Raw genomic sequence first — 17500 nt, 5'->3', positions numbered from 1 at the left:
GTGTGCGAGTGATGACATCACACACAGACAAGGATGTCTTTGGTGTTCTTGTTTACCCAGCATTCCTCTCTCGTCCGAGAGCCTTCCCAGAAGCCACTGCGGCAGACAGCTGAGAGTTTGTCTTACTGCAGTGATTCAATGATGTTGGGTTGCAGTCAGCCTATTCATAAAAAAATCAAAATGTTTGTGTCTTTTTTATCAAATCATAGAAGTTTTGGGAACTGTGCTTCCGAGATGCCTCCCGTCATCTGATCCCAGTGTGTTTGTGTTTGTGGTGTGTCCTGTAGTCGATACTCGGCAATATCAGCTGCCTGTATTTCCTTGCTTGGCCACTTTACAGGACCGTGTCTACCACCTCCCTAGACCATGTCTACCTCCTCCCTAGACCATGTCTACCACCTCCCGAGGCTCCAACACCATTTCAGAGATAAGAAGCAGATAATGGAAACAAAGGGAACTTCTCTGTTGACTGATCAATAAGAAGTATTCTCTGCTTTGATGTGAAACAAGGGGGTGCTTAGATGCCTTGACAGAGCTGTGTGTGTGTGTGTGTGTGTGTGTGTGTGTGTGTGTGTGTGTGTGTGTGTGTGTGTGTGTGTGTGTGTGTCTGTTGAGAAGATATGTTGCAGTGACTCAGAAAGGAGAGAGCTTCCACCAAAAAGGCCAAAAAAAAACACAGAAATAGTTATTACAATACTAATAATAATAATAATAATAATAATAATACATTACACTTTGGGCATTTAGTAGACGCCTTTATCCAAAGCGACTTACAACAAATACATTTGTCTGAGTAAGTGAATCATCTATCCACCAGTCATCGCAAGAATAAGTACTCTCTGCTTGGGCCAGGGGCCATTGGCAGTCACAACGCTAGAAGAATAAAGAACACATAGTTGTGCACACAAGCACACACACACACACACACACACACACACACACACACACACACACACAAACACCAAGCAAAATATGTTTTTATTAAACTAGGCCTTTATGTTCTAATGTTAAGATGACTGTCTGCTGATAGTGAATGAGAGAGGCCTACTGTTAAAAGATCTTGGAACCACAACTCAAGCCTGACGCCTGCTCAACACACACACACACACACACACACACACACACACACACACACACACACACACACACACACACACACTACATTATCTGATGACCGCATTCATACATTGGCAGAAGGCGAAGCCACAAAACCCATAGCAACTGCCGAACATGTCGCAACAAAGAGGAAATAATAGCTACAGTAGTCTGATTTAATTTAGCTTCCATCATCACCACCACAACAACAACCACATTTTCATATTAAAACGGTCTGAGGGTTTTTTATTTCCCCCTCAGGAATTGGCAAGTTGTATTTACCTCTGTTGAACAAGAGAGAAGCAGCAATAATATACAACTGTTACTGTCCTATTACAGCGTTAAAATTGCTTTAAGCTTTAAAGCAACAGTTTGAATGCCGATGGGACTTTTGTCCCAACACATCTGTTTATCCAACACGAACAAACATTCAACAATGTCCTTATATGGTACCAGGCCTTGTCCTGTCCTCTGTGGAATGCCAAACAATTTTAACAGTATCGGTACGGCAGTGAAATAGCATCACGCTGTCATAGATGCTGTAAGCTGTGTGCTAGACCTTCATACTGTCATAGATGCTGTAAGCTGTAAATGGACTGCACTTATATAGCGCCTTTTTGCTGCTCCAAAGCTGCTCCAAAGCGCTTTACAACGGCCTCTCATTCACCCATTCACACACCAATGTGCTAGACCTTCATGCAGTCATATATGGTTGTACTGTGCTAGGCATTGTAAGGAGCCATGACTTAAGTGTTGTAAATGAACATATTCCTCATTGACATATATCATCTACAGTATATCCATTTATCACCCATACATAAACGCATTACATATCCCATTAGCTACGGGTGACGGGTGTAGGTTACAACCCTAATACCACAAAAACGCAAGTGTGGAATGGTCAGAATGTAAACTAAGCTCCCAGGTCCACCGTGACAGTGTGTGAACCCATACCGCGATGAAATCAATCCCTCAAAAAGAGGGACGCAAACAGGGACAACTGGTTGGCCTCACGCCGATGGATAACCTGTAGAAGTAGACATGTTATGGTATATGTGGGAAAACTCGGGTTAGGGTTAGGTGCTACGTCGACTTGGTACATGCTGGCATGTCTAACCCTAACCCTAACCCTAACCTTAACCCTAACCCTAACCCTAACCCCTAACCCTATCCCTAACCCTAATCCTAACCCTAACCTTAGCCCTAACCCTACCCCTAATCCTAACCGTAGCACCCTAGCACCTAACCCTAACCCTAGTTTTCCCACTTGTACCGTAACAGACACACTCATACACTACATACCATATCTTTTTTTTTTAAGTGAATTTTTGTCCCACTCATATTTTTTATTTTATTGGACAGATACAGTGAAGACAGACAGGAAAGTAAGGAGAAGAAGGGAGAGAGGGCATATCAGCAGGGCATGCGCCGGATTCGAACCCATGGCCATAATGTGTGCACTGTAGACCGCGGTGCTAGACCACTGGACCACCCCAGGCCACTCTACATACCATATCGAAGTGAATGGAGGTCTTTGTCTGTGACTGAAATCATGTATTTACAAACCCTTAGTACAGTAGTGGTACAGAAAGTACCCAAGTGGAGGTCTGGTGGAGGTAGAAGTTAGAGGACAGGTTCTTTGGAATGCATGGATGAGGAATGGAATTCCTGGAGATTCCAATGCATGGAATGCAATGAGCAATTCCATTCCATGAATTACAATGAGTCTCCCGTCCTCCGATTTCTACCTCCACCAGCCTCCCTCTGCCAAGCTAAACACCGCACCGCACCGCCAAGCTAAACAAACACCCGGGACGGTTCACAAGGGAAGTCGTTTACTCGTTAAAGTACTTTTTAGTTTACTAACAGAGTGGCTGGTAATCCGACGTCTGTGGTAGCCGGTGGCTTACTGGTGTGTACACACGACCTGGGCCTCAGCCTCAGCTGACTCCTGATTGTTTGTTTGCAGAACCGCTGACTCCTGGGGCTAGGTGACGGACACTGCTGCTGCTGCTAGGCCTCGTTGGCCTGGTGAATACTGACTACCCCGGAGTTTCAGGCTGCCCTTAAGTGCACTGACCTTTGCTCTTGTTCAGGAGACTGCTAGGTGGACAATGACACATTATTAAAAAGTTGCTCTTCCAAATATTTGTATTCTATTTTGTGTTGGACGTACTAGACATAATGCAAGAAACAGACCAGTATTCTTGCTAAAATTGATTTTAAAATGTCCTATGTTATAAGAATGTTGCATACATTCTAAATATTCCATTTGATGTCATAATGCACTCAAGCAGACATTACACATTGCACAGCACGGAGCTCGGCTCCACTCTGTCCCTCCCTCTCTGCCTACTTGCCTGTCTGCTGGCTACCTGGCTGTCTGTCTGTCTGATAATTTCTTTGTTTGTTTGTTTGTTTGTTCATCTCTTCCTCTCTCTGCCTGTCTGTCTGTCTGTGTGTCTGTTTGTGTGTCTGTTTGTGTGTCTGTCTGTCTGTGTGTCTGTTTGTGTGTCTGTTTGTGTGTCTGTCTGTCTGTGTGTCTGTTTGTGTGTCTGTTTGTGTGTCTGTCTGTCTGTGTGTCTGTTTGTGTGTCTGTTTGTGTGTCTGTTTGTGTGTCTGTCTGTCTGTGTGTCTGTCTGTCTGTGTGTCTGTTTGTGTGTCTCTTTGTGTGTCTGTCTGTCTGTGTGTCTGTCTGTCTGTGTGTCTGTTTGTGTGTCTGTCTGTCTGTGTGTCTGTCTGTCTGTGTGTCTGTCTGTCTGTCTGTCTGTCTGTCTGTCTGTCTGTTTGTGTGTCTGTCTGTCTGTGTGTCTGTTTGTGTGTCTGTTTGTGTGTCTGTCTGTCTGTGTGTCTGTTTGTGTGTCTGTTTGTGTGTCTGTTTGTGTGTCTGTCTGTCTGTGTGTCTGTCTGTCTGTGTGTCTGTTTGTGTGTCTGTTTGTGTGTCTGTCTGTCTGTGTGTCTGTCTGTCTGTGTGTCTGTTTGTGTGTCTGTCTGTCTGTGTGTCTGTCTGTCTGTGTGTCTGTCTGTCTGTCTGTCTGTCTGTCTGTCTGTCTGTCTGTCTGTTTGTGTGTCTGTCTGTCTGTGTGTCTGTTTGTGTGTCTGTCTGTCTGTGTGTCTGTCTGTCTGTGTGTCTGTCTGTCTGTGTGTCTGTCTGTCTGTCTGTCTGTCTGTCTGTTTGTGTGTCTGTCTGTCTGTGTGTCTGTCTGTCTGTGTGTCTGTTTGTGTGTCTGTCTGTCTGTCTGTCTGTCTGTCTGTCTGTTTGTGTGTCTGTCTGTCTGTGTGTCTGTTTGTGTGTCTGTCTGTCTGTGTGTCTGTCTGTCTGTGTGTCTGTCTGTCTGTGTGTCTGTCTGTCTGTCTGTCTGTCTGTCTGTTTGTGTGTCTGTCTGTGTGTCTGTCTGTCTGTCTGTCTGTCTGTTTGTGTGTCTGTCTGTCTGTCTGTCTGCCTGCCTGTCTGTCTGTCTGTCTGTCTGTCTGTCTGTCTGTCTCTGTCTGTCTGTCTGTCTGTCTCTGCCTGCCTGCCTGTCTGTCTGTCTGTCTGTAGGTTTATCTGTGTGTCTGTCTGTCTGCCTGCCTGTCTATCTGTCTGCCTGTCTGTCTGTCTGTCTGTCTGTCTGTGTCTGTCTGTCTGTCTGTCTGTCTGTCTGTGTCTGTCTGTCTGTCTGTCTGTGTGTCTGCCTGCCTGCCTGTCTATCTGTCTGCCCCTCTCCCTCCCTCTCTCTCCACAGTAGCGCTCTCTCCCACTCTCGCTCTAAAACATATTATGGGCACTCTCTTTTCACAAGCCCATAAAAGTGATCCATGATTATACACGTGTGCCAACGACATCAACAATCCAAACCAACATTCTGGATGAGACTGCAATAATTGAGTTCTCAATGCATGACCATAATAGTTCTAAGTTCTAAGTTCTAAGTTTAGTTGATATGAGAAATGGAGTTCCAGGAATGGAATGACCTTCTAGAAGCCTCTAAAGGCATCATAATCACAGAATACCATGACGACCAAGCTGTCTGGGGGCCAAACATACAGCATGTTGGTGTGTGTCTGTGTGTGTGTGTGTGTGTGTGTGTGTGTGTGTGTGTGTGTGTGTGTGTGTGTGTCTGTGCGTGTGTGTGTGTGTGTGTGTCTGTGTGTGTGTTTCCGTGAGCATGTATGTGTGTGTGTTTAAATGTGTGTGTGTGTGTGTGTGTGTGTGTGTGTGTGTGTGTGTGTGTGTGTGTGTGTGTGTGTGTGTGGTATTGGAAGCTTTAAAATAAATATTTATAAAATAAATAAATAAAGCAATTTTAGCTGAAACATGTGTTTTTGATATTCAAACAAGTAATCCTACAAGTAACGTGGCTAAAGTGACTAATAGTCGCTAATAGAGCTGAAAAACATTCTGGATTCTAACCTGTGCAGTTTTGGACACTGTCTCCGATTCTGGGATGATAAATGGTAAATGGACTGCACTTATATAGCGCCTTTTTTGCTGTTCCAAAGCTGCTCCAAAGCGCTTTACAACGGCCTCTCATTCGGCAAGCTGCCATGCAAGGCGCCGGCCCGCTCACTGGGAGCAATTTAGGGGTTCAGTGTCTTGCCCAAGGACACTTCGACATGTGGCCAGCCGGGGCTCGAACCGCCGATCTGCCAACCTTGTGCTCAACCTCCTGCGCCACAGCTGCAAAAATATATAAATAAAAATGATCTGGGATGTCAAAAATGTTCAGTGCTTCAGAACTGACATGAAAATGTTCATACTTGGCAGCAGAAGGTACTGCCACCATGATATAACTGAATACTCTTAATTATGTAGCTTTCCCCATCATTACAGAGACTGAGACACTGTGTAAAACTGGTTAGAATAATTATGTCTTTTTTAAACTGGGTTCTCAGTGTGTAAATGTGATTGTGATATGTTGTGGTATGTTGTCATGTTGTCGTTGTCGTTGATCCTCTGTGCCCAAAGTAACTGTCCCTCTGGGATGAATAAAGTGTTTTGAATTTAATTTAATTCAATAACAGAGAGAGAGAGAGAGAGAAAAAGAGAGAGCTTCTGAGTGTATTGATTGCAGAGGACAATCTGAAAGGTCAACAGCCGGCCTCTCCAGAACGAACAACCTCCTGAATGTTTTATTTACACTGTTACAGTAAACTAGCATTCTGAGGAGAAACTAATGGAACCGTAGGACCAATCACAGGGCGTGTGATGGATGGAGCTCCACTCTAAACATGACAGACAAGCTAGTTTGTTAGAACTGCAGCTGAAACTAAACTCCTCAAAAAAAGTTTGGAAACGTTATTTCGGTCGATTATTCCTCCCCTTTAATAATACCAATTGGAAAGCCTGATTAGTCACCTTTACAACGAGGTACAACTTGTAAGGATCATGCATTCGTGGAAGGAGCAACACAGCTAAACGTGTGGATATAGGCCCAAAAAAATGTGCCGTGTGAAGCAGGGGAGGCTTGTGGGGGCAGGAAACAGAACAGGGCTCATTGTCATGAAGTAGGAACGCGTTATGTTGACCCTGTCCTCCCATTCCTACCACCACCAGCCTCCACGGATGTGAAGACAATCAACTCCCAGTGATCCTGATTACAGAGATTGTCGAATGTTAGATCTCCATCTCTCTGATGAAGGGAGGGGCTTTACATGGCTGTGGTCGAGATGGCCACAACAGAGCAACAACAGACACCAACAGACATCAACAGATCGTGACGTTAGAATTATAAGGTTCTATCTCCATTTTTGTCAAAATTGAGTTTTTTACATAATCTGATCCATTAGGTGTTTATTAATGCCTGTGTGGTGTTATTTTTTAAATGTTGATTTTTTTTTGTTAGTAATTCATAAAATACAAAGGTTCCATCTCACAGAACATAATGGAATGTAAAAACGTTGACGCTCAATATCTCTGAACTGCCCTAAACGGAGATTATCATTCTAAACTCACGATCTCTCTGATGAAAGGGGCTTTACATGGCTGTGGTCGAACAGACACAAACACCAACAGACACCAACAGACACAGGCCCAATAAGTCCCAAGTGTGTGTGTGTGTGTGTGTGTGTGTGTGTGTGAGTGTGTGTGTGTGTATGTGGGTGGGTAAGTGCAAACAACTCTTGCACATACATGTTTTCTCTTCTAAACGGTTTGTCTAACGACTGGCATTTCCATGTGCAGTAATCCGATACGACGTTAACGACTTCAGTAACCTGAACTGTGTCTGGCTCCCTGGGCCAGCGCTCTCCCTGGCTGCCAGGTGTGTACAGCTGTCTTCTGACGTGGCTCAGAACATCAAAGGCCTTAAAGAGGAGCTATGATAAACTGTCGAGATGGTCAGGGTATGTGTTGGCATGCAACCTCTGAGGCGTTTTGATACTGTAGTGTATCCCATATGTGGTCCTCTGTGGCTCAGTTGATAGAGCATTGTGTGCTAACAAACGCTTATGTTGTGGGTTTGATTCCCGCTGGGAACCATATATACTGATGTATACATATATATAATGTAATGCAAGCTACCACAAGCCATGGGCTGGGCGTATATGGTATAAGGTGCAATGATCAGCAGTTATTGAGAAGGGCTATGGCTTTGGGGAAGAAACTGTTCAATGCTAACTGATAGAATTTAAATTCTATTTATCGCAACAACAAAAAAACTGCTCTACCCCTACAAACAATAATGACGATGTGTCCTGGGGGACGAGGGCTGCCTGGAGTGGATGTGTGGGTCCTGGGGGACGAGGGCTGCCTGGAGAGGAGGAGTCTCCACATGAGCAACCCACTGGCCTCCCTGCTGCTGCCAGTGCTGCTGACCAAGCATATTGACCCTGGCTAATGGCCGTGAAGGCTCTGATGACTGTGTGTGTCGGCAGACTCCAACCCTCAGATCTCTACTTCACACACGACTCTATGTGTGTCTTGTTTACTTCTCCCGTATTTGGTTTTGACAATTATACACTATAGCATCTATCTATCTATCTATATGGACCGCCTTTATCCAAAGCGTTTTACAACGGCCTCTCATTCACCCATTCACACACACATTCACACACCAAAGGCGGCAAGCTACCATGCAAGGCGCCGGCCCGCTCACTGGGAGCAATTTGGGGTTCAGTGTCTTGCCCAAGGACACTTCGACATGTGGCCAGCCGGGGCTCGAACCTGACAGTGAGAGATCTGCCAACCTTGCGATCATTAGACGGCGGCTCTACCTTCTGCGCCACATAGCCGCCCCATAATCCCCAATATCTATCTATCTATCTATCTATCTATCTATCTATCGTCTATCTATCTATCTATCTATCTATCTATCTATCTATCTACCTATCTGTCTAAATGGACTGCACTTATATAGCGCCTTTATCCAAAGTGCTTTACAACGGCCTCTCATTCACCCATTCACACACCCATTCACACACCAAAGGCGGCAAGCTACCATGCAAGGCGCCGGCCCGCTCACAATCTATCTATCTATCTATCTATCTATCTATCTATCTCTCTCTCTCTCTCTCTATCTATCTATCCATCCATACAACATTTCCTGAAACTCACTCTTACACTATAGTGCCTTAGTGGGACAGACATATGCAGTCGCTGCATGGCATGGGCTGCCTGCCTCAGCCTCTGCTATCTATCTATCTGAGGCTCTTCAGACAAGCGGATGAGTTCTTCCACAACCTCAAACAGAGAGGCAACTATAAAACTTAATGGTTTGGGAGATTGATTCTATTTTAGGGAGGTTTTAATGACTCAGCTGGTTTTGGTCCCTCACACCCCAGAAGAAGGCGGCGGCACACTACTGAGTGAGAGAGAGAGAGAGGGTACCTAAGGACAGGATCCCTCTGTGCTCCACAGTCCTCTGACATTATTATCCAGGGTGAAGACAAGACAAGGGCCTCCCTTCTCCTCAATCAGCCTCAGCTGGATACAGCTGACAAATGGCCGTGGAAGAGTGAGAGCATGGGACATGACACGGTCTGGTGAAAAGGTCCGCATGCATGCCGGGAAATTCTCAAGTCGCGCAAATCGACCGAAAAGCTTCTTTAAAAAAAAAATAAATAGTTTTCTGGGGTTTTTTCATATTACGAAAGTGCCCAAAATGTGCTACCATTAGTTGCCCAACAGTGCTGCGGACCCTGACCTGACCCTAACTACCTCTAGCACTGTTTGTGATACTATTCCTTATTCCTTGCATTCCATGCATTACAATGAGCCTCCTGTCCTCCGATTTCTACCTCCACCAGCCTCTACTGACCTCTAGATCAGACAGTGAGAGAACTGAGAACATGCATTAGGCATTAGCTTCTACAGGGCGGAATACGCTAACACGGTTTTTTTAGGATGTTTGATGTTGGGTTGGGGTTAACCCAGTAAATGTCAATTGTTTGGTGTCTGATTATGACACTGCCGTGATGTTAGAAATTATAAGGTTCTATCTCCATTTTTGGTCAAAATTTAGTTTTTTTACATAATCTGATCCATTAGGTGTTTATTAATGCCTGTGTGGTGTTATTTTGTAAATGTTGAAATTTTTGAGTTAGTAATTAATAAAATACAAAGGTTCCATCTCATAAAACATAATGGAATGTAAAAACGTTGACGTTCAATATCTCTGAACTGCCCTAAACGGAGATAGAACCTTATCATTCTAAACGGAGATAGAACCTTATCATTCTAAACGGAGATAGAACCTTATCATTCTAAACGGAGATAGAACCTTATCATTCTAAACGGAGATAGAACCTTATCATTCTAAACGGAGATAGAACCTTATCATTCTAAACGGAGATAGAACCTTATCATTCTAAGCTCACGACTCCTCTCTTCTACTCCATCTACTGTAGAAAGATACCGTTTCCCTAGCGATGTCCTCTTTGTGTTTCACAGACACCTGGATATTGTTGCCTTAACCCCCAGGATGAAACATAGACATTGTCAGACGGATGTTCTGACGTGTAGTGTAATAAGAGGCTTTCAAAAAGCAGAGGTGGACAGACCTCTTCACTTCCCTTCCCTCTCTGCACCAGAGAACAATGTGTTTATAACGTTCCCACGCAACACAGTCGCCAACGTCACAGGTTTATATCTGCAGGCTGGAGATAAAGAGGCCATGTGTCCGAGTAGCCCCAGCTCTCCGGAGGACATTAAGGTATAAACGAACAGCTAAAAACTCGGGACAGGGAGGTAGGTAGCCAGCTGCAGTCTATCATAACTAAAACCTCCACCACACAGCCCTCTCAACCGTATTAGAAACGCTGTGGTGAGCATGTTAATGTAACATAAAGTATTTGTGATACCCACATAGAGTGCATTAGCTTGACATAATACAATACAAAAGTTATGTACGACTTCACATAAACCAGGTCCAAGACTCGATGCTCTTAAATACTGAGGCCATTTTTTTGTATTTTACCTAAACATTGGGCGTTAGGATGTAAACAGGAGAGGGAACACATGGCACTCACTCTAACTGTTGTCATTATCGCCATAGAACGAGTATGCATATGTTACGGTACATGTGGGAATACGGTACATGTGGGAAAACTAGGGTTAGGGTTAGGTGCTAGGGTGACTTGGTACATGCTGGCATGTCTTACCCTAACCCTAACCCTAACCCTACACCTAACCCTAGCATCCTAGCACCTAACCCCAACCCTAGTTTTCCCACATGTACCGTATTCCCACATGTACCGTAACACATATACAGTAATCATGTTTTAGTGTACTAGCCAAATCTCTGTGGTCTAAAATGACCATGTCTACTGTTGTCTACTCATTCTATTTCTATGATCAGCGTTGCACATCGCCTGTGGTCAGACCACAACATCAACAGTGTAGCACAGTGGGTTTTAGATGTCACACAGTGGCATTCCACAGTCCACAGCACACTCTCTCTCTAGGCCCTAACCCTGTCTGTCTGCCAAAGGCATGAAGAAGTTAAGTTAGACACTTCCGTTCTGACAGCTCGGCCTTGCAGATTACGGAGGCCAGATCTGCTGCTCATTATCTCTGAGGCTGTGAAGGGCAACAAGGACTTTTATTGTAACACACACAGCCCTTCTCAAGGGATCTTTATTGTCCACCCGCGGCGGCAGACGACAGGCCTGCTCGAGAAGGGCCTCTTAATAGTGGTCGAAATGATGATGGCCGTTTTAGGGGCCAGAGAGGTCTTTCGATGTATCTGCCCTTTGACCTTTAACCCCTGATTGGCTGCTGTCACAGGAAGTACATTCCCTCCTTATCTCAGGGGTCATAACTGGAATCCCTGACATCACTCCGTCCTAACCCCTTTGATGCGTCAGGGGAGGAAGGTTCTCACAAACAAAATGAGAATAGCTGATTGGAGGACATAGGAATGGAATGGACTGGACTGCACTTATATACATGTTACGGTACATGTGGGAATACGGTACATTTAACCCATAGGGTTAGGGTTAGGTGCTAGGGTGACTTGGTACATGCTGGCATGTCTAACCCTAACCCTAATCCTAACCCTACCCCTAACCCTAACCCTAACCGTAGCACCCTAGCACCTAACCCTAACCCTAGTTTTCCCACATGTACCGTATTCCCACATGTACCGTCCGTAACATATATAAGTGCAGTCCAGATACTAGTTTTCCCACATGTACCGTATTCCCACATGTACCGTAACATATACACACACACATAAGAATCCTTGGTATAGCTAGTAGTTCCCAGCACAGTTAGACCTCCCTAGGGAGGCCAGCCCACTCACTACTAGCGTATATCATAAAAAAGGTTATTTAGATTACAAGTCATTAAACATTGATCTGTTGGGACTGGGAGAGAAAATACAGGCCCAACTGGTTCTGGCCTGGTGTTCTGGAACAAGGAATCTGGTTCAAGTTTGAGGCTTGGGTAAGCTGCCATTGAAATCAAACAAGATAATAGATTGACAGTAATGTTCTACCAGGACAGGAGCAGGGATGGGAGGCAGAGAGGACAGGGAGGGCAGGGACAGGAGGACAGGGAGGACAGGAGGACAGGGAGGACAGTGACAGGAGGACATGAGACAGGGAGGACAGAAGACAGAGAGGACAGGGAGGACAGGGACAGGAGACAGGCAGGGAGGGCAGAGATGGGCGGCGAGGGCAGTGAGGGGGGTCAGGGAAGGGGAAGGCTAGGGGGAGGCAGGGAGGGTAAGGGGAGGCAGGGAGGGTAGGGGGACTGGGGGAGGCAGGGAGGGTAGGGGGAGGCAGGGAGGGCAGGGGGAGGCAGGGAGGGCAGGGGGAGGCAGGGAGGGCAGGGGGAGGCAGGGAGGGTAGGGGGAGGCAGGGAGGGTAGGGGGAGGCAGGGAGGGTAGGGGGAGGCAGGGGGAGGCAGGGAGGCTAGGGGGAGGCAGGGAGGGTAGGGGGAGGCAGGGAGGGTAGGGGGAGGCAGGGAGAGCAGTGATGGGAATGAGATCTGGGACGAGAGCACACGCTGAGCTAAAACAGCATGAGTGGGTGTGAACAGGCTGAGATAGGGGGGAGGGTCGGGGGGGTAGAATAAGGGGTAATGCAAGGCAAGGCAAGGCCAGGCAAGTTTATTTGTATAGCACTTCATTTGCATTTCATACACAGGGGCAATTCAAAGTGCTTTACATACATTATTTAAAAACACAGCAAGAGGAGCATAAAATAAAATAAAAATGTACAACGTTTGCAAGTGATATTTGAGTGACACCAAGCCAGGGAGAGCACTCCTCGGCCTAGACCAGTTGCTCCGGGGCGCAGGGGTGAGGAGGGGTGAGGAGGGGAGAGGAGGGGAGAGGAGGGGAGAGGAGGGGAGAGGAGGGGTGAGGAGGGGAGAGGAAGGGAAGTCAGGCTTGGGGGGGAGAGGAGGAGGAGGAAGACTTAATGGAGAGAGAGGTGGGCAGGCAGAACAGTGTTTCAACAAACAAAAACAGGCAGACAATGCTTTGGAATGACCGAGGCCGTTAATGACGATACCATGCCGCACCGCACCCTTCTGAAGACCTTCCTTCCCACCGCCTGCAGACACGCTACTCACACAATACACTCAGATTCCACAGTAGCATTCCCTGAAGGAACACCGCTACCCATTGTGCTGTAGATTGAGTTAGAGTCCAGTCCAGTTCAACAAAGAAAACATCAGTATTCACATACAAGTGAGAGGAAGTCGGTGGGGTATTATAGTATAGCCAAGGGGACCTTCATTCATTCACACTTCATCTCGTTCCATCTCGAGCAAAACATTTTCCTTTCCTTTCACCGCCCTCATGCAAGCAAGGCTCCTCCTGAGTGGTTCTAGGTTGATATACTACAGGACAGTTTGTCTCTATGGAGATTCCATTTCATCAAAGCTGCCTCAGAGCTGCCGTCACAGAGATCATATTTAGACCCGGCGGTCTCGTGGTCTGAGGGAACAGAGAGAGAGGCTATTCACTGCGGCTGCGGCTGCTCCGACTCGGCCCACATTAACACTGCGTGACGTTAGAATTATAAGGTTCTATCCGTTTTTTGTCAAAATTGGGTTTTTTACATAATCTGATCCATTAGGTGTTTATTAATGCCTGTGTGGTGTTATTTTTAAAATGTTGACATTTTTTGAGTTAGTAATTCATAAAACACAAAGGTTCCATCTCACAGAACATAATGGAATGTAAAAACGTTGACGCTCAATATCTCTGAACTGCCCTAAACGGAGATAGAACCCTAGAATTCTAAACGGAGATAGAACCCTTATCATTCTAAACGGAGATAGAACCTTATCATTCTAAACGGAGATAGAACCTTATCATTCTAAACGGAGATAGAACCTTATCATTCTAAACTCACGACTGGTAAGACACATTAGCTGGTAAGGCCTGAGAGGAAGCAGTCAAGTAGGTTGACCTGTTTCATCAGTAAACCGCTATTCCAACTAAAGGACTCCATCAGGACCGAGCAACTAGTTATTTTGCAGATGTTCTCACAGAAAATACACCAATGAGTGTTTATTATTATTATTATTATTATTATTATAATAATGATGAATATTATTATGATCATCATCATTATTATGCCTTTCCTTGCTCTGTGGTCCTCTGTGGCTCAGTTGGTAGAGCATGGCGCTAACAACGCTTAGGTTGTGGGTTTGATTCCTGTTGGGACCATATATACTGAAACATGTATGCTGCAACTCACTGCAATGTAAGACACTTTGGATAAAAGCGTCAGCTAAATGGCATATATATATATTAGGATTATTATGCCTTTCACACTTAATTGTGTTATTATTGTATTTTTATGATTTATTTTTAGTCATATATTTGCACTGTTGAGAGGAAGCTGGCAAAGTAAGCGTGTAATTGTACAATTTACAACTGTATCCTGTGAGACTTCTCGCCAATAAACCTTGACTTGACTGGACATTTCTTCAGTTTATTACAGTTATCCAGAAGAACCTTTGGGGTATGTTTAATTATTTTTGTATCTAGTGTACCCAGGCTGTTACTGCTCCTATATTACATAGCCAATAGGTGAGTATTGGTATCTAAAATAAGTAGTCTAAAAGGAGCACAATCCCCACAAAGTAGTCTCTCACAGATCACATTCCACCGGCGTCACACTGCATACCTACAATTACTTTCAACAAGGTAGCTAGTTAAAGTCAAATAATGAATTATATGACAGAAGATCGGACCACAGTATGAGAGGATTCACACCCCATCCACTCCACCAGTCCAATGTAACAGAGGTTGCATTTATTAATGTATTAATGCTTGATATGCTGCATCATTATGTTAGAAGGGGAGTTATGACATCAACCGCTCAACTTTCAAAGTCAGAAGTTACAGTCAAGTGCACTATCCGAGCTACACAATAATCTCTTTGTGTCCAGTTTGTACTCATTTATATATGCTAAATGTGCTCTTTCACATCTCTCATAAACAACGGCTGCAAATCAACTACAAAGTCATACATTTACAACCGTTAATGAAACCATTGTGCTGCTTAGTGCCATGGCCATATGCCATCCAGGACAGCTCTAGAGCCTACAGGGTATTAGATAATAAGCTACAATTACAAAGTATATAAAAGGGTGCGAGAGAACATCACATGTTTGCCGTTTTCTATCATCTGCGACCGAGAGTGTTGCACCAATGCTCCATCAGACAGCCGGCAAGCAACCCCACAAAGTTTCTAATACAGTCAAACATTATAACGTTGTAGAAACAGCGTCTCCATGCAGAGTTGCAAGGAATCGTATGGATATGACATACCTGTACAGGTCAGGCAGAGGATGAACAGTCCCAGGAACATAGAGCCATTCTTCTTCTGTCCTAAAGCCATGTTTGTCCGCTCCTGGTCGGGGGTAACGGTGAGCGCGTGTTAACGGTTAACGGTCTGGGCTGCTCTGCCAGGCTGAGTGAGAGACGCGCCGCGGAGAGAGGAATGATGTTGTGGGGCGGGGGAGGGAGTGGATGAAACCGTAGGAGGAACTTCTGAAAGGAGGACATGGGAGGGGAATGCAGTAATGGTACTGGACAGGACAGGTAGACTCCATGCTGGGTAGACCCATTAGGGTATGAACTTGATTAATTAAAAAACATTTTAATTTAATCTTTTCTTTCAAATATTATTATTTTTATTTTTTTTACAAAAGAGGCTGCGTTATTGCTTAATTATGTCTGATTCTGAAATGGGAATTATCAGCGTGAAACTGAAGAACCGTTACAAAGTCTAGTTCTTATAATTGTATCAATCTGTCTTCAGAACTGTAAAGGATAACATTGAAATAAAAAATCGCCCCTACAATTAAAGGGCGTATAGTTAATTAATTGATTAATAGCATTTTGTGTTGTTGTCAATAACTGCAATTCACATGGTGTGATGAAAGGTAAGGGGTGGCACTAATCGTGAGTTTAGAATGATAAGGTTCTATCTCCGTTTAGAATGAGAAGGTTCTATCTCCGTTTAGAATGATAAGGTTCTATCTCCGTTTAGAATGATAAGGTTCTATCTCCGTTTAGAATGATAAGGTTCTATCTCGTTTAGAATGATAAGGTTCTATCTCCGTTTAGAATGATAAGGTTCTATCTCCGTTTAGAATGATAAGGTTCTATCTCGGTTTAGGGCAGTTCAGAGATATTGAGCGTCAAAGTTTTTACATTCCATTATGTTTTGTGAGATGGAACCTTTGTATTTTATGAATTACTAACTCAAAAATGTCAACATTAAATAAATAACACCACACAGGGATTAATAAACAGCTAATGGATCAGATTATGTAAAAAACTAAATTTTGACAAAAATGGAGATCCTAGAACCTTATAATTCTGACGTCACTAATGCAGTCATTTCATCTCCATTCCTCAGGCTGACCTGCAGCTGTCAGGTCAAGAGGCCCCTACTCACACAGCTGCCCTGGCTGATCTCAGATCAGGTCACTGATAGATCTCTCCTGGCTGACCGCAACACTGGGCGCTGAAACATAGTTGTTGACATCATTAGAGTGGTGGGGAAACCAGGGAGGCTGGTGGAGGTAGAAATCGGAGGACGTAATGCATAGGAATGAGGAGGAGGAATGGTATCAGAATGGAACGAGGAGGAATGGTATCAAACACCACCCTGGGTATCAAACATGTGTGTTTGAGACCATTCCTCATTCATTCCAAGCATTACAATGAGTCCTCCGTCCTCCGATTTCTACCTCCACCAGCCTCCGTTGGTGTGAAAGACATGCAGGGGCTGGGGGGGTCCAGGGGGAGAAGCAATTAGCCTGTGTTGACATGACGTTTCATTCAGTTCCATAACACTGATTTGACTAACTACAGCTGCCACAAAGGGACAAAGCCGTTTGGGAAGTGGTTGCCTGGTTTTCTTCTCAGTAGATTCCTCATATCCTCACAAGGAAAATAGCTATCTTAGTTGTGTCGTGTGTGTGTGTGTGTGTGTGTGTGTGTGTGTGTTTGTGTGTGTGTGTGTGTGTGTGAGCGTGTGTGTGTGTGTGAGCGTGTGTGTGTGGTTGTGTGTGTGTGTGTGTGTGTGGTTGTGTGTGTGTGTGTGTGTGTGTGTGTGTCGTTGGGGAGAAACAGGTCTTCTCAGATGGCATGCATGCATTATGAACAGAGTAGAATAGTTTATTGTCCTCTGGACAACTTGTTCATTTGACACAAACCAACAAACCATCACCCAGGCATTAGGAGAGGACAACCTTAGTGACCACTGTGCTGAATTAAATGGTAAATGGACTGCACTTATATAGCGCCTTTTTGCTGCTCCAAAGCTGCTCCAAAGCGCTTTACAACGGCCTCTCATTCACCCATTCACACACACATTCACACACACATTCACGGCAAGCTACCATGCAAGGCGCCAGCGCGCCCACTGGGAGCAATTTTGGGGTTCGGTGTCTTGCCCAAGGACACTTCGACATGTGGCCAGCCGGGGCTCGAACCGCTGATCTGCCAAC

At 44.9% G+C, this 17500-nt stretch overlaps 1 protein-coding gene across 1 annotated transcript in view; it reads right to left on the bottom strand.

Moving 5' to 3' along the window:
* mcamb (melanoma cell adhesion molecule b) overlaps positions 1–15378 on the bottom strand; it is a gene marked incomplete at both ends in the record, with an annotated part of 41586 nt that extends 26208 nt beyond the window's left edge. Inside the window, one exon of the mRNA XM_080549074.1 lies at positions 15309–15378. Coding sequence (XP_080405200.1) covers positions 15309–15378 — 70 coding nt within the window. The remainder of the gene's footprint in view (positions 1–15308) is intronic.
* Between the last annotated feature and the right edge of the window lie 2122 nt (positions 15379–17500).

Source organism: Nansenia antarctica (assembly GCF_963989245.1).
Source record: "Nansenia antarctica genome assembly, chromosome: 19".
NCBI classification, from domain to species: Eukaryota; Metazoa; Chordata; class Actinopteri; order Argentiniformes; family Microstomatidae; genus Nansenia; species Nansenia antarctica.
The sequence above is the reverse complement of the archived record's forward strand: the minus strand, read 5'-3'. Positions and strand labels throughout refer to the sequence as shown.